This window comes from Meles meles, chromosome 18 (assembly GCF_922984935.1).
Source record: "Meles meles chromosome 18, mMelMel3.1 paternal haplotype, whole genome shotgun sequence".
NCBI lineage: Eukaryota > Metazoa > Chordata > Mammalia > Carnivora > Mustelidae > Meles > Meles meles.
The window spans coordinates 38,211,476-38,238,354 of NC_060083.1; the positions used below are offsets into that span (position 1 = coordinate 38,211,476).

Sequence of the window (26,879 nt, forward strand, 5' to 3'; positions counted from 1 at the left end):
ACACTCAGTATGTGTGAACACTTTGTAGAGTCTTGATGTAGAATAATTTATAATCTATTAATTAGGTACCTTATCTCTATTTTACAAATAAGAAATAGATATAGAAAGAATATGTAACTTACCCAAGGTCAAACAGTTAGTGAATGGTAAACTCACTAATTGACCCTAATTCTTCTTCTTGCTCCTCCTCCTACTACTTGTAAACTTTTTGTCAGATTCTCTCTCTCTCTCTCTTTTTTTTTTTTAAGATTTATCTGAGGGAGAGAGGGAGAGAGAATCCCAGATTCCACTTTTAGAACAGAGCTCAACACAGAGCTCTGTCTCACGAACCTGAGATCATGACCTGAGCCAAAACCAAGAGCTGGACACTTAAACTGCCAAGCCACCCAGTTGCCCTAGGTTCCTTTCTTTTATTTATTTATTTCTTTAAAGACCTGAGCGCTTTGCTCTAAAAGAACTACCTCATTATCGGTAGCCATTGCACAACTGCAGGCTCTATGTCCAGCATGGGGCCTGAGCTCATGAACCTGAGATCAAGAGTCACATACTCCACCAACTGAGCCCACCAGACGCCCCTCTTCTTTGGTTTTTTGTTTTTTTTAAATGCCCTCCCCCACTTTTTCCCCTCCCCCTCTTATTGAAGTATAATCGACACACAATGTTACGTTAGTTTCAGATATGCCACCTAGCAATTCAGTTTTTGGACAACTGTTTTTAATTATTTGGGGGCCTTAAACCTCTTTGAAAATCTGATAGAAGTTGTAGATTTTCTTCCTCCAGAAAAGTGCATTCTCCACAAAGTTTTGCATAAAATTCAGTCTGAACGTGTCCTTCCTAAAGACTATTTGTGGACCCTAGAGTAGTAATTATCAATTTTGATGAGTATATAAATCACCTGGGTTTCTTTTTAAAATGCAGATTACTTGGTCTCACTGCCTAAAGATTGGAGATGGGCTTAGAATCTGCCCTTTTAACAGTATTTCAGATGATCTGAATGCAGGATGTTTCTTTGTACAAAACTCTGAATCTCTTGTGAGATTCAGAATCTTCTTATTCCCTGCTGTTCTGTTGTTTTTTGGTTTTGTTTTGTTTGTTAAGATTCTGTTTTTTTGAGAGAGAGGGACCATGAGAGTGAGTGTTGTTGGGAGGGGCAGAGGGAGACGGAGAAGCTGATTTCCCTGATGAGCAGGAAGCCCAACTTGGGGCTCTATCCCAAGATCCTGAGATCATGAACTGAGCTGAAGGCAGATGCTAAACTAATGGAGTCACCCAGGTGCCTCTATTAGTGTTTTTTAATAGAATTTTTTTTCTCTGCAAGTTTTTTTCTTAACCCATTTAAGAAAATGGCTTAAAATAAACTAATCATTTAAAGATTTCGCCATGATTTTTTTTTTTTTTTTTTTTTTTTAAATAAGCTCCATGCCCAATGTAGAGCTAACACAGGGCTTGGACTTAAAACCCTGAGATCAAGACCTGAGCTGGGATCAAGAGTTGGCTGCTTAACTGACTGAGCCATCCAGGTGCAACCTGCCTCAATAATTCTTTTTATTTGTAGGATGAACTTTCTGATGTCAGCCAAGGAGGATCTAAAGCTACTACTCCAGCATCAACAGCTGCATCAGACGTGGCCACACTTCCTACTGATACTCCCTTAAAGGAAGATAATGAAGGATTTGTGAAGGTTGCAGATACACCAAATAAATCAGAGATAAGCAAGCATATTGAAGTACAGGTAGCCCAAGAAACTAGAAATGCTTCAACAGGTAAGTGATGCTAGTTCTTTACTTTCTGGTAAAGATCATGTGGGTGTGAAAAGATACATCTTAGGGGTGTTACTGCTTTGATTTATAAAACCATACTGAATTATAAGTAAGCTTAAAAGGGATGATGATCAAAGTTTTTGAGAGACAAATTTGGGGAGCTTGGGGAATGGAGAGCCTGAAAGGTAGGACAATAGTCTTCATCTTTAATTTCTCTGTATTTCACCCCTAAATTAGTAAATAAACAAACAAGGAGTTCTGCCCTGGGATAAAATGGACTGTGTCCCAAGAAATACAAGTAAAAACTTTGGTTATTTATCAGTTTCTGATATTCACTGTTTATTGAATATATGATGTCTTGTCTAACCCCATGTTTCCTAGAACCCAATCCTTAAAAATTTTTTTTTTTAAGATTTCTTTTTATTTATTTATTTATTTGACAGAGATCACAAGTAGACAGAGAGGCAGGCAGAGAGAGAGGAGGAAGCAGGCTCCCTGCTGAACAGAGAGCCCGATGCGGGGCTTGATCCCAGAACCCTGGGATCATGACCTGAGCCGAAGGCAGAGGCTTTAACCCACTGAGCCACCCAGGCGCCCCAGATTATTTATTAAAATTATTTTTATGATCAAATGATTTATTTGATCATAACCACTGAAGCAAGAGGATTTTCATATTAGGGTCAGTATATGATACATGCATTATTTATGTCATCTTGTCCTTTTCCCAAGGCTCTGCTGAAAATGAAGAGAAGTCAGAAGTTCAAGCAATCATTGAATCCACTCCTGAGTTGGATATGGACAAGGATCTCAGTGGATATAAAGGCTCAAGGTACTGTCAATGTCAGATGAAGACATTTTTTTTTTTTTTTTTTTTTTAAGATGAAGACATTTTTATCCTTTCTTTCCCCTCTCCCAGAAGCATACTGTTATTCTCTGGTCTCTTGCCGAAAAAAGGGGCATTCAAATGTTTTGCTGAAGAAATGTTAATATTATATTCTAGTTTCCATTTTTGAAACTGGACATTGTACGTGGTTGAAATGTTTTGTGGTGAAATGTTGCCTTTGCAGCATCAGGGATTTAGGAGCATATGAAAGGATAGGGGAAGAAGATAGCCAAGATGTAACCAATACTTTTTAGAATTTGAGGAAACATAGAAACAGGAGTAGGGGAAGTAACAATTTGAGCAACCTTTGTTCCTTCCACCAGATCAGGAAGAAGCATATGTACTCACTTCAAAACTGTAATGGTTTTAGGATGCCTGGCTGGTTCAGTCCGAAGAGCAGTTGACTCTTGATTTTAGGATTGTGATTTCAAGCCCCATGTTGGGTGTGGAGCCTTTTCAAAAAAACCAAACAACAACAACAAAAACACAAAACAAAACAACAATAACAATAACAACAAAAAAAGATCAAACTGTAATGATCTCATTATTGGAAGAAATTAGTTTCATTACATGGTGAGCCTGTTTAGTGTTGGGAAGAGATTGTTACCTATCATCTTAATCAAGGTATTCTAAAGCATATGGATGTTCAGGAATTTCACTCAAGAGCTACTGCATTTCTTTTAATTTCTTCCATAACATTTATCCTTTAATAATAATGACTACAAAAATACACGCCATTTATTGATCACTGCAGTTGTGGTTAAAAGCATGAACCTAGAGTAAGACTGTGGGTTCAAATACTGCCTTGGATTTGAATCTGATGTGTATTTTCTCCTTCATAAGAAGGAAATGTGATAATACCTCAGATGATTATGATTAAATCAGTCAAGGTATGTTAAATCATTGGCAAAGGGCCCAGTTTAATAAATGTTAGGTAGTATTATTGTCGTCCTCATCATGTAATATAATTTTAATTACAACCTTATGAAGTCAACGTCTTCATCCCCATTTTACAGGTAAGGAAACTCAGAAATGTGTAATAACTTGGCAAACATAACCTAGTCAGCAAGGAGAGCTGCCATTCAATCTAGGACTCTCTGATTCCAAAGGCCTTGTCCTGTGAAAATATTTTTTATTATTTCTTTACAAATGTAAACAACGCAGGGGCAGCTGGGTGGCACAGTTGGCTAAGTGCCTGACTCTTGATTTTGCCTCAGGTCATGATCTCAGGGCCTGTAAGATCAGAGCCCCACGTTGAGCCGTGAGCCCTGTGTCCGTCTCTGCTCTGGGTGTGGAGCCTGCTTGGGATGTTCTTGCTCCCTCTCTCCACCTCTCTCCCCCTCTCCACCACTTGCACGTGCACTCTCTCTTTGTAAGAAGTGAAATTTGCTTTTCATCTGGCCTTTCCTAAGCCTCAGGAGACACAGCCGCTTATTAGCAGTTACAGTTTGTCATCCTGAACCTCTTTAAAAATGAAAAAAAAAAATTTTATTAGACTAATGCATGTATAATAGTAAGGTCAAATGGTAATAATTCAAAATATGAAGGGCAGTAGTAGTCCCTTGTCCCTACCCCTTAGTCCCACTCTCAAGAGGCAGTGTCTCTCACTTCTTCCTTCTCTCTTTTTTTTTCTCAACAAAAGTGGCTCAACTTCATTGCAGGGATGCTGGGGAGGGCCAGCAGGCTAAAGGAGGGTGTCTGCAGGAACACCCTTCCCTGAGCAGGACTGCCAGGCCCCTGGTCTGTCTGCAGGGCAGGAGAGGGTCAGCGTTCTGCCCCCCTTTGGTCCATCTTAGGCCCAGGGGTCCAGACCTTGGCTACTTTGGGCCAAGGTTAGAAACAGCCTTTCCTCTTTCTCCAGGGCCTCCAACAGAGTGTCCACACTCCCAGAGCTGATGCAGGCCTTCTTGTTGGGCAGGTCCTTGTCAAACTGAACTCCTGTCAGCTTGTTGAGCACCTGACTGACCACCTTAGAGCGGTCCTCACGAGTCATGCCCATGGAGAACTCGCGCTTCCCCGTGATTGTGGGTGTGGCGGTGGCAACAGCCACATCTTAGTTCTCTTTTGCTATTTTTCTTCAGGTATTTAAGTCACATCCTTGTGCTGCTTTTCCTTGCTCCTTGTGTTCACAGCTGGGATTCTTTTTTTTTTTTTCTTTTTTAAGATTTTATTTATTTATTTGACAGAGAGGGAGAGATCACAAGTAGGCACAGAGGCAGGCAGAGAGAGAGGGGGAAGCAGGCTCCCCACTGAGCAGAGAGCCCGATGCGGAGCTCGATCCCAGGATGCTGAGATCATGACCTGAGGCGAAGGCAGAGGCTTAACCCACTGAGCCACCCAGGCGCCCCCACAGCTGGGATTCTGTGAGAAAATTAAGTCTTAGTGCCCCAAAGCTTCTTCTGTATAATGAATTAGCTGCACCCTTGTACATGTAGCCTTGAGAAGATGTCACTTAGGTCCTTTTCTGTATTCTGTGGATCAGATGTAGAAATGCTGTGATACTAGCTGTGGACCTTATAGTGAAAGATGACAAGGGTACAGCTCTTTAAACCACCATCCTTCCTTTCATCCTCTCAATATAATTGTCAGTTTTTGTTACATTAACATTCATTGTTTAAATCATTATGACTATATAGATACTGATCACAGGTTAGCCATAGAATATGCTGTGATTATATTTCCTATCTTTTTTTTTTTTTTTTAAGATTTTATTTATTTGAAAGAGAGGCAGTGAGAGAGAGCATGAGCGAGGAGAAGGTCAGAGGGAGAAGCTGACTCCCCATGGAGCTGGGAGCCCGATGCGGGACTCGATCCCGGGACTCCGGGATCATGACCTGAGTCGAAGGCAGTCGTCCAACCAACTGAGCCCCCCAGGCGTCCCTATATTTCCTATCTTGTGCAACTTTGTTTTTCTGGAATTAGTAAAACCTGGTGGATTTTTGTTTTGTTTTGTTTGCTTAGGCTTCTGCATACCTATTGCTAGTTCAAGGAGAGGTACCTTGCAAATCATAAATGTAAATGCTTTCAAAAATGGCCTAATGCAAAGCCAGCTTCCCGGCACCCTCTATCCTGGGGTCTTCCGTTTGCATCTTCCAGCCCAGGCTGTCATGGGCTCTGGTCCTGGCATTTGACCTCACTATCATGCTGGGAATTCACCTCTGTCTCTGTTGTATCTTCTGTTTCCAGGATCCCTGGTCATCTTGCTGGTGCTTCTTTTTAAAGATATATTTATTTTACAGAGAGAGCACAAGTGGGAGGGGCAGAGAGGGAGAGAGAATCTCAGACTTGGTGCTGAGTGACTAACAGAAATTCTAGGTTGGAAAATATTCAGAAGTTTTCCTTCAGAATTGTGAAGACATTGCTTCATTGTCACGTTGAGTTTTGAGAGTGCCATTTGGATTCTTGCTTTTTTGTTTATTTTCTCTGGAAGCTTTTAGGATCTTCACTTTATCCCTCATGTGCCCCTCCCCTTTAAAAATTCATTGATCGGGGTGCCTGGGTTGCTCAGCTGGTTGAGCAACTGCCTTCACCTCAGGTCATGGTCCCGGAGTTTTGGGATTGAGCCCTGCTTTGGGCTCCCAGCTACATGGAGAGTCTGCCTCTCCCTCTGACCTCCCCTTTCATGCTCTCTCTCTTTCTCTCTCTCTCTCTCAAATAAATAAATAAAATCTTTTAAAAAATTAATTGATTGTGTGCTTGACGTAGGGGTCTTCTTTTGTGTCTTATATGTGGTAAGTTCTTTCATCTGGAAATTCATATCTCCCAATTCTGAGAAATTTTGTTATTTCTCCTTACTGTTGTCCTTTCCTCTTTCTGGAATATCTGTTAGGTAGCTATTGAACATCCTGGACTAACCCTCATAATTCCACCTCCTCCCTTCTATTTTTTTTGTCCTAACTTTCATATGATTTCTTCAACTTTTATCTTTCAGCCCTCTTTGATCCCCCCCCTCCCCCCCGGACTAAGATTGCTCTTTATAACATCCTGCTCTTCTTTTGTGGATACAATGTTTAGTCTGAAAAAAATTAGTTGTTGTTGTTCCACGTTTTTTTTTCCTGTTGCTTGAGTTGTCTCCTTTTTCCTCTGAGTGCTTCTGTCTTAGTGCATTTGTTTTTGGACTCTTTTATTTTATAATAAAGGCCTTCTTTAAAGGTCTTGTGCTCCCTGGCTATTTTGCTGGAACTGAAGTAATTGATGCTGATTCTCTGGTTTCCAGCTTTTAACATGTAAATATGGCATCCATTGTTTAGGGAGCGGATGCTGTGGGGAGGGAGATCTCTGTTCTCGAGGACTGGATCTCACTCATATTGCTTCTTGTGCTGTCTTTCATCCCAGCCTTCTGTTTTATGTCCTCCCTTGCATGCATCTTTCTGTAGACTGCTGGTTCCTTCAGTGCTTGGCCCTTTCAGAGGTTCTGGCAGCATGCTGAGTTCCTCCCTAAACGCTAGTGGCTTAGATTTCAGCTTTTTCTGATTGGTCAAATCACTTTCTCCTGTTTGCCTGTTTTCCATCTTACGGAGTTTTGTTCACATTCCATCTGCTGCAATTTCTTTTTCTATTCCCTATGTTCTATAGGTGGAAAATGACTATGTTTAGTCCACCAAGTTTAACTGGAAATCCTGTGCAAACTTTTTTTTTTTTTTAAGATTTATTTATTATTTTAGAGAGAAAGCCAGGGGGGCAGGGGCAGAGGGAGATAAAATAGAACCCTAAGCAGACTCCCGTGCTGAGCACAGAACCCAATATGGGGCTCCGTCCCATGACCCTGAGATCATGATCTGAGCCAAAAGCAAGAGTCAGACACTTAACCAACTGCACCACCCAGCACCCGAACTTTTTTCTATTAATATAAATATAACATTAAAGCACGAACATACACATTTCCCCATTTCTTTGCATATTCCATGCTGTAAAAGGCTTATATACACTGTGTTGTAACTTGCTTTTTATTATTTATTTATTTGTCAGAGAGAGAGAGAGAGCAAGAGCGCACAAGCAGGGTAAGAGGCAGACAGAGGGAGAAACAGGCTCCCTGGCAAGCAAAGAGCCTGAAACGGGACTTGATCCCAGGACTCTGGGACGATGATCCGAGCAGAAGGCAGACATTTAATCCACTGAGCTACGCAGGCATCCCCTTGCTTTTTTAAAAACACCTCTTTATAATGGGTTTTAGTTTTTAACTATAACGTTAAAAATCTTTAACATTTATGTATATCCGTAACTTAACTCTGACCTGTTAATGATCATTAACGTCATTTCATCTTTTAGCTACTATAAGAATGCTGCTCGGACCATCCTTTTACATTCATAATTACTTTCTTTTTTTTTTTAAGATTTTATTTTTTTATTTGACAGAGATCACAAGTAGGCAAGAGGCAGGCAGAGGGAGAGGGAGATGGGGAAGCAGGCTCCCTGCTGAGCAGAGAGCCTGATGCGGGGCTCAATGCCAGGACCCTGGGATTATGACCTGAGCCTAAGGCAGAGGGCTTAACCCACTGAGCCACCCAGGCACCCCTCGTAATTACTTTCTTAGGACAGGATTTTTGTAGGATTTTTTTGACAGTGAATTCTTGCATCAGAGGGTTTTTGTATTCTGAATTTTAACAGATACTGTAATTGCCCTTAAAAATAAAATGCCCATGCCATTTTATATCCAGACAACATAAAACATGGTAGTTAGTTAATATCATGGATTCTGAAGCTTGGCTGTCTGGGTTTGAATCCTTCCTTTTTCTCTCATTTGTTGGATGATCTTGGGAAATTTCTTCATCTCTTTAGTTTCCTATTCTATAGAATTGGGATAATAGTACCTCCTTTGTAGAGTAGGTGGGAGGATTCAGTAAGGAAATCTAGGTAAAGTGCTTTTATAATGTCTGATACAAGGCAGAGTTGTGCTCTGTTAGCTGTCATTTATTGTTTGTGTTTACTGGGATATGACCAAAAAATAAACATTCTGTATTTTCTTCAGCAGTTCTTTCTGTGCAGTTTAATGAGAATTCCGTAGGAAACCTTTTAAAAATCTTTTAAAATTATATTTTGTATTAAATATAAACTACAAGTGGACAATTATTTGCCTGTTGTATTCACTTTACACTGTTGATAACGTCTGTAATATATGTTGATTTGGTTGTGTTGTTTCTGTTGCACAGCACTCCCACCAAAGGCATAGAAAACAAAGCTTTTGATCGTAATACAGAATCTCTCTTTGAAGAACTGTCTTCAGCTGGCTCAGGCCTAATTGGAGATGTGGATGAAGGAGCAGATCTACTAGGTATGATAGCTTATCTGAAGAAGTATACTGTTTTATTTTATTTTTTTTTTTTTGAAGAAGTATACTGTTTTAGAAATATATTTTTAAAATGATGTAATTAAAAATTCCTTTAAAATGTCCCTAACTGATCAGTAGCACACAGTTATTAAACTTTCAGGTAATTAAAAGGAATGTATTCTTTGAGATCATAAAAGTTTTAAATGAAAGCATCTTTATATATGGATATCTCTCTCGTTGCATTGCACTTTAATTTGTATTTTGAAATTCATACAGCACATTTTATTGAACACATGCTATAGTCCAAGAACTGTATTACACATAAGGAGCACAGTGATATATATCTGGGTGTGTGTATGTGTGTGTGCATCCAGATGTGTGGATGTGTAAATGTATAGATTGATAGATAGGTAGTTCCTGGCTTATAGAGTACTTTAAATTCTGTTGACTTTAATTTAAAAAGAAAACGTAATACTTGTTTTTTCTGAGATTTCACAGAATATTCTGTTTTAGCTCTGTGGGGAAGGTAATCATTTTAGCGTTTGTGTTGTTAAAGAACATCTGGTTTGAAAAGAATACTGCATTTGGCTCTTCCGTTATTTATCTGGTGACCTTTGCCAAAGAGCTTAACCTCTCCTGGCCTTAGTTTCTTTGTGTATAAAATGAAGGAGCCGGATTCAAGTTCACGGGTTGGGGTTGAGTGAACTGTGTAGCTCATGGGTCCACACCCAGCACATCTCCTATGTATATGAATAAAGCTCTATTGGAACACAGCCACTCTCATTCATTTACTTATTGTCTGTAGTTGCTCTTGCACGTAACAGCAGAGTTAAGTAGACTGTTACAGAGATCCTTTGGCGTACAAAGACTTAAAATATTTACCATCTGACCCTTTACAGAAAGAATGTATAGACTCCTGTTTTAGGTGATCTCTGAAGTCTCTTTGAACAATAATTACATGATTTTGACTTATGTCAGTTAGCTTTGGTGTATCTTTTTGTAACTTAAGATCTTACAGAGATTGAAAGCCTTATGGTATTAAAAACCCTTGCCTTTGGAATAGATACCAGCCTTGAAGAAATTTATGTATCTATTATGTATCTGTTAGTGTAATTATAATACAGACTACAGTGTTCTCAAAAGGTGCTTTTTGTCAATTTTTGTGACTGTGGAGTGGGATTCCTTGCATTATTTTGTGTTAAATTTTTTTTTTTAAGATTTTATTTATTTATTTGACAGAGATCACAAGTAGGCAGATAGGCAAGCAGAGAGGGATGGGAGGTAACAGGCTCCCCGCTGAGTATTGATTGCCATTGTGTTCTCGAAAGTTTGAAGTATTTTTTGAAGGAAACATAAGTTCTGTCTAAATGGAACTCAGTCTATCTAGTAAGAGAGATTGAAAGTTTATTATAAATAAAACTTCCTGAATTAGACATAAACTCCCACCATTAAAGTATAAGTTAAGTACTGGAGGCAATTGAGTAAGTTTGCATTTCTCCAGGAGGGGTAAAGATTAATTCTTAAGGAATACTCCATTTTTAAATTTACACTTTAACTTTAGTTAACATTAAATTATGAATGAAAAGTTCCTTTTATGAAACTGAGTCCCTTGGCATATTTGAACGGTAGGTGCAAAAAATGCTGGAAAGAAGAATTTTTAAGTATTTAAATTTATATTCAAATTTATGTACAGTAGAAAATCACTCTTTATGATGAATTTTTTTACCTTTAACAAAAGCATGGAGTTGTATAATGACCAGAATCAATATATGCCCCCCTCCAATTCCTGCATCCTTTTTAATTCGGTTTATATATTCTGCTACTTCATATTCCAGTATTGAATAATATAATTTTTGAGGTTGGTGATTCCCAAACTTTCCTTTTCGTAAAGAGTTAAGAAGCCACAGAGTACTTAGAAATAATTGTGGTCTTTTTAAATCTTGTGTTTTCTGAAAACTTCCATTCTTTAAGTCAGAAAATTAACCATAATGAATAGGTTAAAAGCAAAATCCTAATACTCTGGTTTTCTTTCTACTTTGAAAATAAGAAATAGAGTGTAAACTAGTGTCTTTGCCTTTTGTAGATATTGATATATTTATCTCTAGAATGTTCCAGATTAGAAGTTTTTACTATATCACCTTAAGTGTAGTGACTTAGTCCTGCATGAATACCTTTTGGTCAAAGATGGTAAATGAAATTTCCAAGGCACGTAGTTGTTCCCTGGCTTCTCTTCTGTACGATTTCATGATAGCAGTTGAGGAAATGGAAGATAGTGAAACCACCAAAATTGTTTCCCAAAGTTCTTTAATTGACCTTGGGTTGATAAATACATAGTCCCATTTCTATAGCTCTGTTCATTTTCTTGATTACTATGTTATTGTAATATATTTTTGTAAAACTCTTCTCTTGTTCGAGGATATACATTTTTGCAATCATTATGCATATACTCCACACTTAGATTATTTTTTCTGCTTTTAATTATATAAAAGAGGTAAAGTCCTCCTCACCCCCCATTTGTCCTTGTCTCTTGACTTGCTTATTTTCACTGATCCTTTTCCCATTCACTTTAGTCACTCCACAGCCACACTCTAGAACTTGGAAGGCATACATCCTCCTATTGGGATTTTCATTCTCTTGATTATCTTTCTATATTTTCTTTTTCTTTTTTTTTTTAAATATTTTATTTATTTATTTGAGAGAGACAGTGAGAGAGAGCATGAGCGACGAGAAGGTCAGAGAGAGAAGCAGACTCCCTGTGGAGCTGGGAGCCCGATGTGGGACTCGATCTGGGCACTCCCGGATCATGACCTGAGCCGAAGGCAGTCATCCAACCAACTGAGCCACCCAGGCGTCCCTATTATCTTTCTATATTTTCAGCTTCACTATCTTTACTTCTATTTTTGTCATTTAAACATGTTTGAATCTTTTCCACTTAAGAATGAAAGTACTGGGGCGCCTGGGTGGCTCAGTGGGCCAAAGCCTCTGCTTTCGACTCGGGTCATGATCCCAGGGTCCTGGGATCGGGCCCCACATCGGGCTCTCTGCTCCTCAGAGAGCCTGCTTCCTCCTCTCTCTCCCTGCCTGCCTCTCTTGCCTACTTGTGGCCTCTGTCTGTCAAATAAATAAATGAAATCTTTAAGAAAAAAAAAAAGAATGAAAGTACTGCCCTCCTCTGCACCTCTATCTTCAGTACCTTCGCACCCTGTCACTCCCTTTCCTTCCATTTCTGGTCACACCTTTATGCAGCAATACTGAGGAGGTATCTGCTATGTGTCTGACACTATTCTAGATGCTTGTGATACATGATCAAGCAAAGTAAACTTCTTGAAAGTGTAGCTGCTTTTAACTGTCAGGATTTCCTCTTTCCCACTTGCATCTCACCCCCCTGTACTCTATATGGGCATTCTTCCCCACACTCACATGCAGTGAAACAGCCTTGTTTACTATATCCAGCGGTTCTTTCTCTGTTCTTTCACAGGACTTCTCAGATAACATTTGTCTTTAACACCATCTTTGCTGGATTTCTGTGATAGGAGACTTTTCTGCCTCTGACTATTCTTTTTCAGTCTTTGCAGGATCCTCTTCCCTCTGCCCATCTTTGAGGTTATCAAAGGCCTGCTTCTTTGTTTGGGAAATCTTATTTGCCCTTGTTTCTAGACTTTCATGGAAAATAGGTCTGCAGTGTTTATCTCCTTTCAGCATCTTTTTCTAGAGCTCCAGATTGTTATTTTGAAACAGCCCAGGAGACACCTCTAAGGTGATTTGTAGGGCTTTACTTTTGATGTGCCTGTAGCTCAGTTCATTATGTTCATTGTTCTGTTCAGGGCTGTTCTTAGTCCAGTAGGTACTGTCTCCGTGAATGCCTCACCATCCACTGAGTTCTCCATTCGGAATCTCTCCCTCTTCTCTCAGAAGCAATCACCAAGGCCAGGGCTTGTTTATTCCCTTTTCTTTAAAAAAAACAAAAACAAAAACTGCATATCTCTTTATAAATCTCCTTGCCTCTGTTTAAATGGCATATCCTCCTATTGGAATTCTGCCTTGATCCCCTAGTTAAAGCTTAGTTGTCCCTGAAATGTATCCTCATGGCGCTCATTTTTTTTTTTTTTTAAACTATGCCACTCTTTATACTTCACTGTAATTTTGTATGTACTTACCTCTCTGGGTAGGCTCTGAGCCCTGTGTGGCCAAGACAGCTTTGTCTGTTGCTATTGAGTCTTTAGGACCATAGCACAGCAATTGAGTGAATGGATTGCTAAATAGTTCTAATGGTTTTATTTCCCCTCTAATTCTGTGATTCTTCACCTTTTAGGATTAAAACTCCTTTATGGGAGAATTTGCAAGAAAGCAGTGTACTTTTGAAAAAATGAATGTATAGGAAGATAAAATTGTGCATACTTTCTCAAGGGATTGACAGATAATTTGGAGGCCCAACTATGAACCTAGCTTGAGGGTTGATGCTAAAATCCAAATGAGACTTCTGTGACTTTAAAATCTGCCAGGCAGTTTTTTGCATGTTTTTAATAGTTAAAGTTTCCAAATATGTCAAACCTAAGTTTATGTTTGGTTGAAACCTTGAATAGAAATGGGGCTGCCTCCAAGTTATGTTTTTCTTATAGTTATGAGTTAGTTTTTATCAATACATTTCAAAATGAAAATTTTGGACAATCCTATTGACATATATATTAAATTTATACACAAGATTTTGAGAGAATTCTTCACTGAGAGTGTGTAAACTTTAGAACCTACATTATCAGATACAATTCCCATAGAATACATATTTCAAAATTTTCTCTTATTTATAATATTTGCACTTTATTGTGTTTAATTGTTTCTCTACATCTTTTAAATTTTATTGTCTCCTCTCATTGAAATAAATGAGCAGAGATCTTGCTTTCTGAAAACAATCTAATTGTGATTCTCATTCATTTTTCTCTTGGGCTGCTTACCCAGGGGAATATTCTGGTGTGTATGCTTTTAAATACTTTACTATTACTGCTTTTTAAGCAAGGTGTTCCTGGCTGCTATTCTCATGCAATGCTTCCTCCTCATTTTTCTGCTCAAATTTTTTTTTTTGCCTTCCATATATTTTCAGCTTTTATGCTTATCTCCCTACATGCTTGAGAGTTTATGGCAAACATAGTCATTACATAAGCTTCTTTCAACCAATCTAAACCTATTTCTTCTGACTGTATAGCTTTATTGAAAGTTAACGTTAGTCAAAAGCAAATATTTCAGCATATCTTGCCAAAATTCATTTTGGAATTGGAATTTGGAAACCTTTTTTAGTTTGTCATTATTTTCACCTTTTGGAGAATACATAGATGATTAAATAAGCTACTATGTAATATTTAGTTCTTCATGGTAGAAGTACACTGATCTTTGAGAATATTTGAGATAATTATAATACAGAGAAAGTATGAGTTCATGTGTGAGCGTACAATTTTTAGCATTCCTAGGTTGATTTTAAATTACCTTTTTAGTCATTTGAAATACTACCTTTTAAAATATCAAGGGACACGTTAACTCCTTTTCCTTATATAGTTTTCTTAGGACTTCCTGTATAGCTGGGTTATATGAATATTTCTTCCATTGTATGTAGTTTTTCAACATTACCTTAGGATAAGTGAATGGTGGGTCTTTGCTTTGTTTTGCCTTTTTGTTTTTGTAACTTTTTTGAGATACCTTCCCTAGTGTGTTGTTTTACTTCTTCAGTTTCTTATAAGTAGCAAATTAAATAACTTTCTTCTCCCTAAAGATCATTGCATTGAATCTTGCATTGAATACTCTGCCTTACAGTCCTCATTAAATTATTAAAAGGATTCTGTAAAGTAATAACTGATTATTATTTCAGAGGGGTGACACTTTGAAGGAAACTTTATATTATTGATGTGGGATTTTCAATCCAATTATTCAGTTTCATCGCACAAAAGAATTGGTAAAGCATTTTTTTTTTAGGTGTAACATGTCAGAGAGCATCCTTATGAATGGAGGAAATCATCTTAATTTCTATCTTTTGCACATCATTATGCATTAAGTCATAACACTGTGATTCCAGGTGTATTTCATATCATGCATAAAACTTTACAGATTAATAATCTATTTTCATGCTGTTTCTTACATAAAACATTTCTTGTTCTTTGTTTTTGCTTTACATGGAATGCATGGGCTTTAAGACCATAATTTATTTGGTAAGGTTTCATCTGCATTGGGATTCCGTCCTTCTTTGGCCTGTTTCTGCCTGTTCTTTCTTAGTAAGACCTCATTATTAGGCAAAAGCCTAAAATACCAGCTGTGATTTGGAAATGATTTCTGATCTGTATTAATGCTTACACTTTTTTTCCTCTAAATATTTTACTGCTACTTTTTAGAATGTTCAGCAGAAAAGTCTTGATCAATTGAAATAATTATGAGAAACAAAATACAGACTGTTACAAAGAATTGGCTAACAAAATCTTTATTTTTTGATGGATAATTATAATTTTATAACCTATGCAAGTAGATATATCAAAAGAAATTATAGAAAAAATACTAAAGAATAGATACAAATTATAAATTAAAATTTGGATATCTAGTTTATTATAATACAAATTTATATAATTTTTGATAATTTTTTGAAAGGTTTTATTTATTTATTTTTTAAAATTTTTTTGGTAGGAATGGGTCGTGAAGTTGAGAATCTTATATTAGAAAATACACAACTGTTGGAAACCAAGTAAGTATATACAAATTTTTTAAAAGATTTTATTTATTTATATGAGAGAGAGAGAGAGAGAGAGCATGCACACACAAGCAGAAGGGAGGGGCAGAGCGAGGGAGAAGGAAGCTCCCGGCTGAGCAGGACCCTGGGATCATAACCTGAGCCCAAGACAAATGCTTAACCCAATGAGCCACTCAGGTGCCCCAATATATACAATTTTTTCTTTTTAAGATTTTATGTATTTATTTCACAGAGACAGCAAGAGAGGAAACACAAGCAGGGGAAGTCGGAGAAACAGAAGCAGGCTTCCCGCTGAGCAGGGAGCCTGATGGGGGCTTGATCCCAGGATCCTGGAATCCTGACCTGAGCCCAAGGCAGATGTTTAACCCACTGAGCCACCCAGGCATCCCTATATACAGATTTTTTTTAAAAAGATTTTTATTTAATTATTTATTTGGCAGAGATCACAAGTAGGTCCATATATATATATATATATACGTATATATATATATATATATACACTCGTATATATACGTATATATACGTATATATATATATATACGTATATATGTATATACGTATATATATATATATATATATACACTCCCCTACATACAGAATTTTAACAAGGAATGTAAGATACTGAATTTTCTCATCTAGTCAGCGGCTTGTTCAGTTTAACACAGCCTGTGACTACAGTCTAGCTCCCCTGTCTTGTTCGCCTTCTCCGTGTGTTTGGTTCATGTGCATACCCAACACACAGGAGTAAATGGGCAATAGGACCTGATTTCCCTGATGGATAGGTTTTGTTGCTTTGGTTTTTGCAGAAATAGATTTTTCATCTCCTTTCCACCCTACAAATATTCATGTCTTTCTCTTAAAGACCTTGGATAGTTGATATGCTTTTTTGGGGGGGGGCCCCTCCCCGAGGATGCCTATTTTATTATCTTTTCTCCTGGGGTTTCTTTAGTTCTACATAAATGTTTTGATCTATCCCCCGCCCAGCTGTCCTCCATAGTTGAAGGTTTTCAGGTGTAATTTGTGGGGCCTTTGAACCTCAAACATACGGAAGTCTTGGCTAGTGGGGCAGGTCCTGAGTCCTGTGGAAAAGCAGCCAGGTTCCCTTTGTTAATTTGCTGTGTCAGAGCAACTTTGGAACATGTGTGTAGATCCAGTTTAGATCCAGAACATGTGTGTAGAATGCAGTTAATGAGGCACTATGCCCACCTGTATGCAAAAGAACTAGACCTTAGATTTATTTTTCCATGGACATTCTATCAAAAACCAATGCTGTATCTTGGGTAATTGAATTTAAATGAAAAAGAATTTTCCCCCCAGATTTCTGCCCCAAGTTTATACTTTTTTCTCATCAATTATTAAAGGTAAATTCAAAGATAAATTTGTTGACTAGCTGATTGTTTTTTCCCCCGAGTTTAACAATAGTACCCTTATGGATGCTATTTTGTAAAAGTTTCATCTTAGTTAATTGTGGTATTTTTGTTAGTTGGTGGTCTGCTCTGCTTTCCCCGTTTATTCTTCACTAAGTGCGAAGAGTAAAAACTTCAATGGTTGTGTGTTTTTTTATCTTTATCTACAAACAACACGGGGTAGAAGATCTTCAAAATATTAAATTAAGTTAGTCAGCTTTGATTCTGTAGTTACTTTCATCTGTAAGAGAATAAGCTGAAAGACAGGAAGGGTATCCATTTGTAACGATATACACAATATACGTGTTTCTTAGACACGCTTTGAATGTAGTGAAGAACGACTTGATCGCAAAGGTGGACGAGCTGACCTGCGAGAAAGATGTGCTGCAGGGGGAGCTGGAGGCTGTGAAACTAGCCAAGCTGAAGCTCGAGGAGAAGAACAAGGAGCTGGAGGAGGAGCTTAGGAAGTAAGTTTAAGCCTCTGCCACTCTGAACCCAGCTGTCTTTGACCGGTCTTTGCCGGTGGACCACAAAGGGTCGCAAGTGTGTCTCCCACTCCCACCCCCTCCCAACCCAACCCACCCCACCCCTGCTGGGCCAGCTCTGCCCCTGGTAGCCCTCTCCAGCCCCAGTGGGTGGCCCTTTCCAGCCATTCAGGAGCCACAGGAGGTGCTGGGAAGGGAAGGGAGCCTAGTACCCTGTGCCTCTGCTGTAAGCGCACTAAGCACACTCTTCTGCTTGCCCAGCCTTATCATTGTCACTTTTTAATGGCTGTCACCATCCTAGTGAAAAACCTTAGAACCATTCAGGAATTTGCTCATAAGAAAATTAGAAACATTGTTTTCCTTTCACCCAGCTTTCTTTAATACTTTTTTTCCTGAGAACAGTGCCACACTAATGTTCCCCTAGGTGAAGGAAATGAAATACTCTGGAAAGAGAATAATCATTTCGTGTCAATTAAAATTTTTGACCCACTCTTTCATTCCTTGAAAAGATGAACGGAACTCAAATAACATGTTCTTTTTTTTTTTTCCCCACCAGAGCTCGTGCAGAAGCCGAAGATGCACGGCAAAAAGCAAAAGATGACGATGATGTAGGTTTATGATGTCAGATTTTTTCTTAATACTTTTCGGTTTTTAAGAAAGCTTACTAATGAAGCTTTGGATATAGCATTATAGAGAGATAGTCAGAAGATCTCTTTGTGGTTATGAGTAGGACAGCGCACTCTCCCACATGGTATCTAGAGGCTGAGCTTTCTGGCTACGTGTGGTGTGCTCATTTTTTTTCTGTGGCTCTGTGCTGTGACCTTGTTTGCATTTTCAAGCTCAAGGGCCAGCTGCAGTATTTTGGGTTTTATTATTGTTTGTTTTGTCTCAAATTTTTACTTAGAAATATGAAAGCTTGATTATAAAAGTTGTTTAATAGTATTAAACAAAGATGAATTCTAGAACTTTAGTAATAGGCAGTCAGCTTATATTATTTTCAACATAATGTAAATACAAAAGACTAAATATGAGTTTTTACCAATATAATTAGCATCACAGCATCTGTACAGGGTGCCCTGCACAGAATGATTATTTAATGCCCCTGCAATCTTGCTTTTTTAAAAAAATATGTAATACTTGGTACATACCAAAAATATACGTAACATAGGTAAGTTATGGAACATAATAAATTAACATAATGGGGGCGCCTGGGTGGCTTAGTGGGTTAAAGCCTCTGCCTTCAGCTCAGGTCATGATCCCAGGGTCCTGGGATCGAGCCCCACATCGGGCTCTCTGCTCCGTGGGGAGCCTGCTTCCTCCTCTCTCTCTGCCTGCCTCTCTGCCTAGTTGTGATTTCTCTCTGTCAAATAAATAAAATATTGAAAAAGAGAAAAAATAAATTAACATAATGAACCCACCACTTAACCTAAGAACTAGAACATTATCAAACATTGAAGCTACCTCCCCTCTTGAAGAGACCACAATCCTGTATTTATCATTTTCTTACCTTTCAAAAAAAGGATTTTGGGGGGGCACCTGGCTGGCTTAGTTGGTAAAGCGTGCAGCTCTTGACCTTGGAGTCGTGGTGAGTTCAAGCCCCACGCTGGGTCTAGAGCTCACTTAAAATTCTAGAAAAATAATAATTTTATCATGTCACACATATATGTATCCTTATAAAATATGGTTTAATTTTCAGTTTTTTATTTCATACTTAGAGATTCACTATTTTTACTCAACATTATGTTTGATAATATTCAGAGTCCTTGAATCCTCTGTTGTTTGACTTCCTTTAAAGGAGAGGCAAAGTTGTTGCTGGAGGACAGAGGAGGAGGTCCCCAAGGGCTAAACTCAGTCTCTTTCTTACTCACACTTGCAAAACAAAAGCCCTATAATTAAACCAGTCTTTCTCCTCAGAAGAGCATTTAGGAATTACAGTAGAAGAAAGCTGACTTGAGCATACTTCTTTGAGCCTTACCATACTCACATCCTTCGCTCTCTCTAAGAAGAATTATAGTTAATACACTTGTCTCCAGCTTATATTTCCATTGGGTGCCTTGGTACCCAGCCAATATATGTAGATGATGGGTAGTTTGAGATAAATTAACCCCTTTCGGAACTAAAACTAACTTGTAAAAAATTGCTGAATAATTAGTATTTGTTAAAGAATATCAACTTAAAATAATGTTGTTAAAGGAACATTTCCAGGCAAGCATGTTAAATCTATGTCAACAGATTAACTTTGTTCATCTTTCTTGGTTTTAGTTCAGAATCTACACTGTTCTTTGTATTTCCTTTATAGTATGTTCAAATATCTGTATTTCTATTCAGAAATTAAATTGTTTATCTCTTCTCAGTCATAAGTAATTACTAAAACCTCTATTGATTTTATTTTTATATTAGGTTGTTTTTCATTAAATGATCCAGTAGATTAGAAATTAAGAAACATTTCAAAGCTTTGATTCTGCTTGAGTTTAACATAACACCCAAAACAGATATAGGCTGCCAAAGTGATCTGCAGTGTTCTTTTTGTTATAGAGTGATATTCCCACAGCCCAGAGGAAGCGGTTTACTAGAGTAGAAATGGCCCGCGTTCTAATGGAGAGAAACCAATATAAGGAGAGATTGATGGAGCTTCAGGAAGCTGTTCGATGGACAGAGATGATTCGGTTTGTATGAGACATGCCTCTTGGTGCTTTTCTAATATTGTTTCCTAGGTTTGAATATTCCTTCACTCAGAACTGGAGTCCAGTCTTGAGGATCCAAACCTCGTACTCTGTTTACTAGGGAATACTTTCTAACATAACACTAGGAATTAGGGACAGTATGTGTGATCAAAATGAGTGCCTTTTGGGTAAAGGGTGCTTGGAGAAATATTTCCATGACCTCTAAAAGGTAATTATTATTACTTAGGAATGATGGTCTTTTTTCAAAAGAATATAGAAATTGACACTACTGGGGCGCCTGGGTGGCTCAGTGGGTTGAGCCCCTCTGCCTTGGGATCAGGTCATGATCCCGGGGTCCTGGGATGGAGCCCCGCATCCTGCTCTCTGCTCAGCGGGGAGCCTGCTTCCTCCTCTCTCTCCGCCTGCCTCTCTGCCTACTTGTGATCTCTGTCTGTCAAATAAATAAATAAAATCTTTGAAAAAGAAAAAAAAGAAAAAAAAAGAAACTGACACTACTTTTACAGTAATGCCAGAGAAAGATACGAATTTCACATGCCACCCAGAAAACTAAGTCATTTTTACTTGTGTCTTTATGTAAAATACTCTTGTCCAATTCCCCACCCCCACCCCCTTTCTGGCTGTTTATACAAAATGTACTTTCCATGGACAGCTTCACTGATCTGATCTTAGATCTTATCTAATGCTGCCATCTAATGGCCATATTCTCAGTAACAGGAAAAGCTCATGAAATGTTTGTGAATAGCTGCCCCCAAATTTGCCCATATTTTTGAGTTTGGATTCCCATGTCAGATTTACCAATAATAGTACAGATACACTGACACATTGTTTTAAAGTTTATGAACATTTTTAAAAATATTTTTTAAAAGATTTTATTTATTTATTTGACAGAGAGATCACAAGTAGGCGGAGAGAGTAGGGAGGCAGAGAGAGAGTAGGGAGCAGGCTCCCCGCTGATCAGAGAGCCCGATGTGGGGCTCGATCCCAGGACCCCGGGATCACGACCCGAGCCTAAGGCAGAGGCTTTAACCCACTGAGCCACCCAGGCGCCCCTATGAACATTTTTTTAACCTCCAACTTTTACTTTGCGATCACATTATTTATTTAACAGTTTATATGTCCTTTACTGGTGTCATACTAGAATGAAAGTACTTTGTGCACATTTATGATTTGTTAAACTTGTAATTGCTGCTGAGAAGGAAGGAGATCAGTATTCTAATCTTCATTAATTGGTCAAGAAGCTAATGTACTAAGAAACTTGTCCTTAACTCAAATGTTTAATGGATTTTACATAAATAATAAATATTTTTTAAATGGACATGGGGCGCCTTGGTGGCTTATTCACTTAAGCCTCTGACTCTCGACTTCGGCTCACATCATGATCACAGGGTCATGAGAGTGGGCTGTGTCATCAGGCTCTGTGCTCAGGGGAGTCTGCTAGAGATTCTCCCCCCACCATCTCTCAAATAAATAACTAAATCTTTCTTAAAAATTGAGGTAGATAGAGGGGCTCCATTTTCTTCCCTTTTTTCTTTTTTAAGATTGATTTATTTTAGAGAGAGAAGCACAAATGGGGGACAGATGGGGAGGAAGAAAAAACTCAAGCAGACTCCACATCCAGCATGGAGCCTAACATGGGGCTCAATCCCACAACACCGAGATCACGACTTGAGCTGAAACCGAGGGTCAGATGCTCAACCGACTGTGCACCCAGGCTCCCCAGCAGCCTCCACTTTTCATTGCTATTTTTGATTCTAGCAGCCATGTGGTAGTCTACAAGTGAAAAAAAAAAGTGGTGTCTTTTTTTTTTTTTTTTACTTTCCCATTGAATTAAAAGATGTTTTCAATTTAGTCCTTTAAAAAAATGTGAAAAGTGAGCCCGGATAATGAGATCAGAGTCGTTTCTACCTTACTAAATTAGTTTGGAGCATCTTATTTTCTGAAATTTTCTTGAACTACCTATCAATCCATTTATCCCTTTCTCTGGTCATCGTTGCAGTAATGGAAAGTATTAGTCCTATGAAAAATGACCCGTCAGAACAGTAAAGGTACAGGTTATCTTTTGAGAGTTGGAGCATGAGCACGTTTGAGACCTTTATATAAAGCTAAGGATTCACAAGACAATATTTTGACAAAAGGGAGTATACCTTTTCTCTTTTATTGAAGATAATACCTTTATTGAAGATACCTCTCTTCAATAAATCTTGTTTTTTTTTTTTAAATATTTACATTCAGGCATGTTGGCTGTCTACAGCACAGATGACAATCTTGGTCAGTGGACTGAATTCTTTGATGTGTCCCCTGTTCTTCAGATAAAAAGTTAAAACACCTCACTGATAAAAACATTTTTTTTCTTTCTTTGTTTTTCTTTTTAAATATAGTGCATCGAGAGAAAATCCAGCCATGCAGGAAAAAAAAAGGTCAAGCATTTGGCAGTTGTAAGTATCCAAAAACACATAAAGACATTAGAGAGCACTTTGAGACAAGATTATAGTCAAAATATATTTCTGAGAATGATTTTGTGTCCTTTCTTTTTAAAATTTGGAGTATATAGCTAAGTTGAACTTTTTTCTTTTTGATATGTAGCATGCCAGCTCGGTAAGGCTATTCTTGAGGACAAACATATGCTGTCGTAAGCTGCATCCTGTTGCTTATGCACTTGGTAGAATCTTCTGCTACATTAAATAAAAATTATGGGGAATTATTCAGAGTGATAATTACGTGGATCCTCAGTAAATAGGTTATATGGATTCACTGGTTGTGTGATTGTAAGGAACTTTGCAAAGTAAAGCATAGAAATTAATGTCTAGGTTTGAGTAGTGAGTGTGTTTGTGTGTTTCAGAGTTGAATTATGTTCATGCCGGAAGAACTGCGCACTTACTATACTTTAAACTTACCCTTTTTGGTGAATCTGCTATTAATAGAAGTGTTAATTCTTTTAAATGGATATGAAGGTAGATATATAATTTGAGCTTAATGAGAAAATGTGTAAGATGTGTGTTAAAATGATAGTAAGTGTTCCAGTACTTTCTTACTACTTTTAGAACTGGCAAACTAAGCTTCTGTTCAAACCATGCAGCTATAACCTTGCTGTTTAACAACTGCTTACCAAGTAAGAGCTAGGACCCATCTTACTCCTTCATTACAAGAAGTTCCCTGTACTTCAGCGTTTCTTCCTTTCATTATATGAATTGCTAATTAAAGTGCGAGGATCTGCCATTCTAAGCAATAGTTCCTTTTTCCTGGATGTCTGAGTTTGGCTCTGAGTTATTGCTAAGGATGCAGCATATGACTACAAAAAATCTTGCTGCCAGTTTCTAATTCACGGCCCTGTAAAAGCTCTCTGGAATTTATGGAAAGTTATGGATTGTTTTTTATAGTGCATGTAATAACACTCTCTAGTGGGTGCTCTCTCTTGCTCTCTCTTGCTCTCTCACTTTTTTCTTTTTAGTTTCAGCCGACTTTTCAGCTCCTCAAGTAATACTACTAAGAAGCCTGAACCACCTGTTAATTTGAAATACAATGCACCCAGCTCTCATGTTACTCCTTCTGTCAAGAAAAGAAGCAGCACCTTATCTCAGCTCCCTGGGGATAAGTCCAAAGCCTTTGATTTCCTTAGCGAAGAGTAAGTATTTTGCAGACTAGTGGTTATGCTCCAAATAAGTTAATAGTTCAGAACATTCTTGCCCCTTATCAGATCAGTGGTAAGGTGCCCCTAAGTCTGTAAAGAAGCCATCTCTGTAATGTGGCTGCCTACCTTTAAGTACTTGTAGTCAATATCTTTTATGAAAATTGCATTTCACAGGTTTCATAAACAGAAGAAGTTGTTTTAAAATATCTTTTTGTTGCTGCTCAATAACACTGATAAATATTAGCAAAATGTTAAAGGCCTATATAAGCCTTTATCCTAAATGTTTGAATATTTCCTTTGGTGCCAGAAGTTGATTTTCCCTCCTGACTCTGCTGCTCATTAGGTGAACATGAACTTGGACAAACTAACCTCTCGCCCCAGTTTCTCTGGCTGTAAATTGAGTATGATAACCTGTCTCAGAGGCACTAGGGTTAATTAAAGTTTGTAAAGTGCCTGACACACAGATTCGTTAACTAAGACATATACAGCAAGTTAGTTTGTGTTTCCGTCTTCTGAAACAAAGCAGTGGTGTCCAGAAATTAACCTTTATTATCTTCCTAAGAATATATGGATTTATTGATCTTTAGTCACTTCTAGCACATTCCCTGGCATGAGAAAATTCTCAGTAAATATTTGCTGAATGAACAAAGAAAGGAGAGGAACTAAAAATATTTAAGAATTTTTCCCTTTCATGTGGCCAAAATCTGAAACCTAATAGAAATTGGATGGCTGATGATTCAACATAATAAAGTAAGCTGCTTGCCAGTCTGTTAAAGTTTGACCGCTGTACCCACTGCACAACTTTAAAAGGCCGGCTTTAGGATAACACTTCTTAGAAAGGCAGATCTCTGAAGTAATCTTAACTGAAATTTTGTTATTTTTTTGTTGTCGTTTTTGCTGTCTCAGCAGGAAAGGGGAGATTTGCTGTTGTTATATTCCCTTAATTAATTAAAAAGGGAAATTTCTTTGCATTTTAGAACTGAAGCTAGTTTAGCCTCGCGCAGAGAACAGAAGAGAGAACAGTATCGGCAGGTAAAGGCCCATGTTCAGAAGGAAGATGGTAGAGTGCAGGCTTTTGGCTGGAGTCTGCCTCAGAAGTACAAACAGGTAAGGTGTGAACATGGTATGAGCATCTAGTGGGAAGTGCTAGGGGAGAGGAGTATGTCTGGGCATGAAGGAATTTAAATACCTGTCTCAAACCTGCTCACTTGAAGTTCATGGACTTGGCACACACTTGCAGAAGGGTTGATGGTAGTGGTTCTCGGGCTGTTTTCTGGAGCCTCAGAACTCAAAAGAAATGCCCGAGTCTGTGAGGAGGCAGGGGGTCAACAGGAGGTTTACCAAGTGCATGGACTTGAGGTAATCTGTTGGTTTTTTGTTGTTTTGTTTTGTGGGATAATTGACATACAGCATTATATTAGTTTCAGGTACACAACATAATGATTCGATATTTTTATGTATTGTGAAATCATCACCACAGTAACTGTAGTTAACATCATCAGCAAACATGGTTACAGATTTTTTTCCTTGTAGTGAGAACTTTAACCTCTCCTAGCAGCTTTAATTGTGCAGTACAGTATTACTAGTTACAGTTGCTGTGCCGTACGTTACATCCCGAGGACTGATTTTGGAAGTTTGTACCTTTGACCTCCTTTATGAAGCACTTCACCTGTCTCTCACCCCTGCCTCTAGCAGCCGCCAATTTATTCTCTGTGTTTATGAGCTTTGTATGTTTGTTTGTTTAAGATTCCACACAGAAGTGAGATCATACAGTATTTGTTTTTCTGTGTCTGAATTTACCTCCCTTAGCATAATGCCCTCAAGTTCCATCCATGTTGTCACAGATGGAAAACTACTGTTCTTTTTTATGCCTAAATAATATCCCTTCATATTTATAAACCACATTTCCCTTACACATTCATTTATTGATGGGCACTTAAGTTATTTCCATGTCTTGGCTACTGTACGTAATGCTAACAGTGAACATGGAGGTGCATATATTTTTTCAAGTTAATGTTTTTGTTTTCTCCAGATAAATACTCAGAAGTGGAATTGCTGGATTGTATGGTAGTTCTATTCTTAATTTTTTTTTTTTAAAGTCATCTCTGTGCCCAGTATGGGGCTTGAACTCACGACCCCAAGATCAAGATTCGCATGCTCTACCAACTAAATGAGCCAGGCGCCCCTGTTTTTATTTATTAGGAGCCTCCGTACTGTTTTCCGTAATGGCTGTTCCAGTTTACATTCCCACTATGAGTACATAGCGTTTGCTTTTCTCCACATCCTTGCCTTCTTGTCTTTTTGATAATAGCAATTCTTTTTTTTTTTTTTTCTTAAAGATTTATTTATTTGACAGATAGAGATTACAGGTAGGCAGAGAGGCAGGCAGAGAGAGAGAGAGGAGGAAGCAGGCTCCCAGTCAAGCAGAGAGCCCGATGCGGGGCTCGATCCCAGGACCCTGGGATCATGACCTGAGCTGAAGGCAGAGGCTTTAACCCGCTGAGCCACCCAGGCGCCCCGATAATAGCAATTCTGACAGGTGTGAGATGATACCTCATTGTGGTTTTGATTCTCATTTCCATAATGATTAGTGATGTTGAGCATCTTTACGTGTACCTGTTGGCAGTCTGTATCTTCTTTGGAAAAATATTCAGATTTGCCCATTTTTTAATCCATTTGTTTTGTTTTTGCTATTGAGTTGCATGTGTATCTTGCTGTATTTTCATTGAAGATTTTATTTTTTAAAAAAATATCTTTTTTAGGGACACCTGGGTGGCTCAGCGGGTTAAGCCTCTGCCTTCGGTCCAGGTCATGATCTCAGGGTTGAGCCCCACATCAGGCTCTCTGCTTGGCAGGGAGCCTGCTTCTCTCTCTCTCTCTCTGCCTGCTTCTCTGCCTACTTGTGATCTCTCTCTCTGTGTCAAATAAATAAAATCTTCAAAATATATATATATTTTTAGATTTATTTATTTATTTCAGAGTGAGAGAGAGGGAAGGAGAGAGAGAGGGAGAGCACGCGCAGGGTGAGCAGGGGAGAGGGGCAA

The 26,879-nt window shown here is 38.3% G+C and overlaps 1 protein-coding gene across 9 annotated transcripts in view; it reads left to right on the forward strand.

Annotated features, from left to right (window-relative positions):
• SPAG9 (sperm associated antigen 9) overlaps positions 1 to 26,879 on the forward strand; it is a 139,580-nt gene that overhangs the window by 83,553 nt on the left and 29,148 nt on the right. For 5 of the 9 annotated variants that reach the window (XM_045984293.1, XM_045984295.1, XM_045984301.1 and 2 more), the window contains 11 exons: positions 1,556 to 1,763; positions 2,490 to 2,589; positions 8,793 to 8,914; positions 13,865 to 13,876; positions 15,569 to 15,626; positions 17,353 to 17,505; positions 18,080 to 18,131; positions 20,059 to 20,189; positions 22,586 to 22,642; positions 23,656 to 23,829; positions 24,813 to 24,942. In XM_045984293.1, the coding sequence (XP_045840249.1) occupies positions 1,556 to 1,763; positions 2,490 to 2,589; positions 8,793 to 8,914; positions 13,865 to 13,876; positions 15,569 to 15,626; positions 17,353 to 17,505; positions 18,080 to 18,131; positions 20,059 to 20,189; positions 22,586 to 22,642; positions 23,656 to 23,829; positions 24,813 to 24,942 (1,197 nt within the window). The remainder of the gene's footprint in view (positions 1 to 1,555; positions 1,764 to 2,489; positions 2,590 to 8,792; positions 8,915 to 13,864; positions 13,877 to 15,568; positions 15,627 to 17,352; positions 17,506 to 18,079; positions 18,132 to 20,058; positions 20,190 to 22,585; positions 22,643 to 23,655; positions 23,830 to 24,812; positions 24,943 to 26,879) is intronic. The other 4 variants (XM_045984294.1, XM_045984296.1, XM_045984298.1 and 1 more) reach the window with 1 other exon arrangement.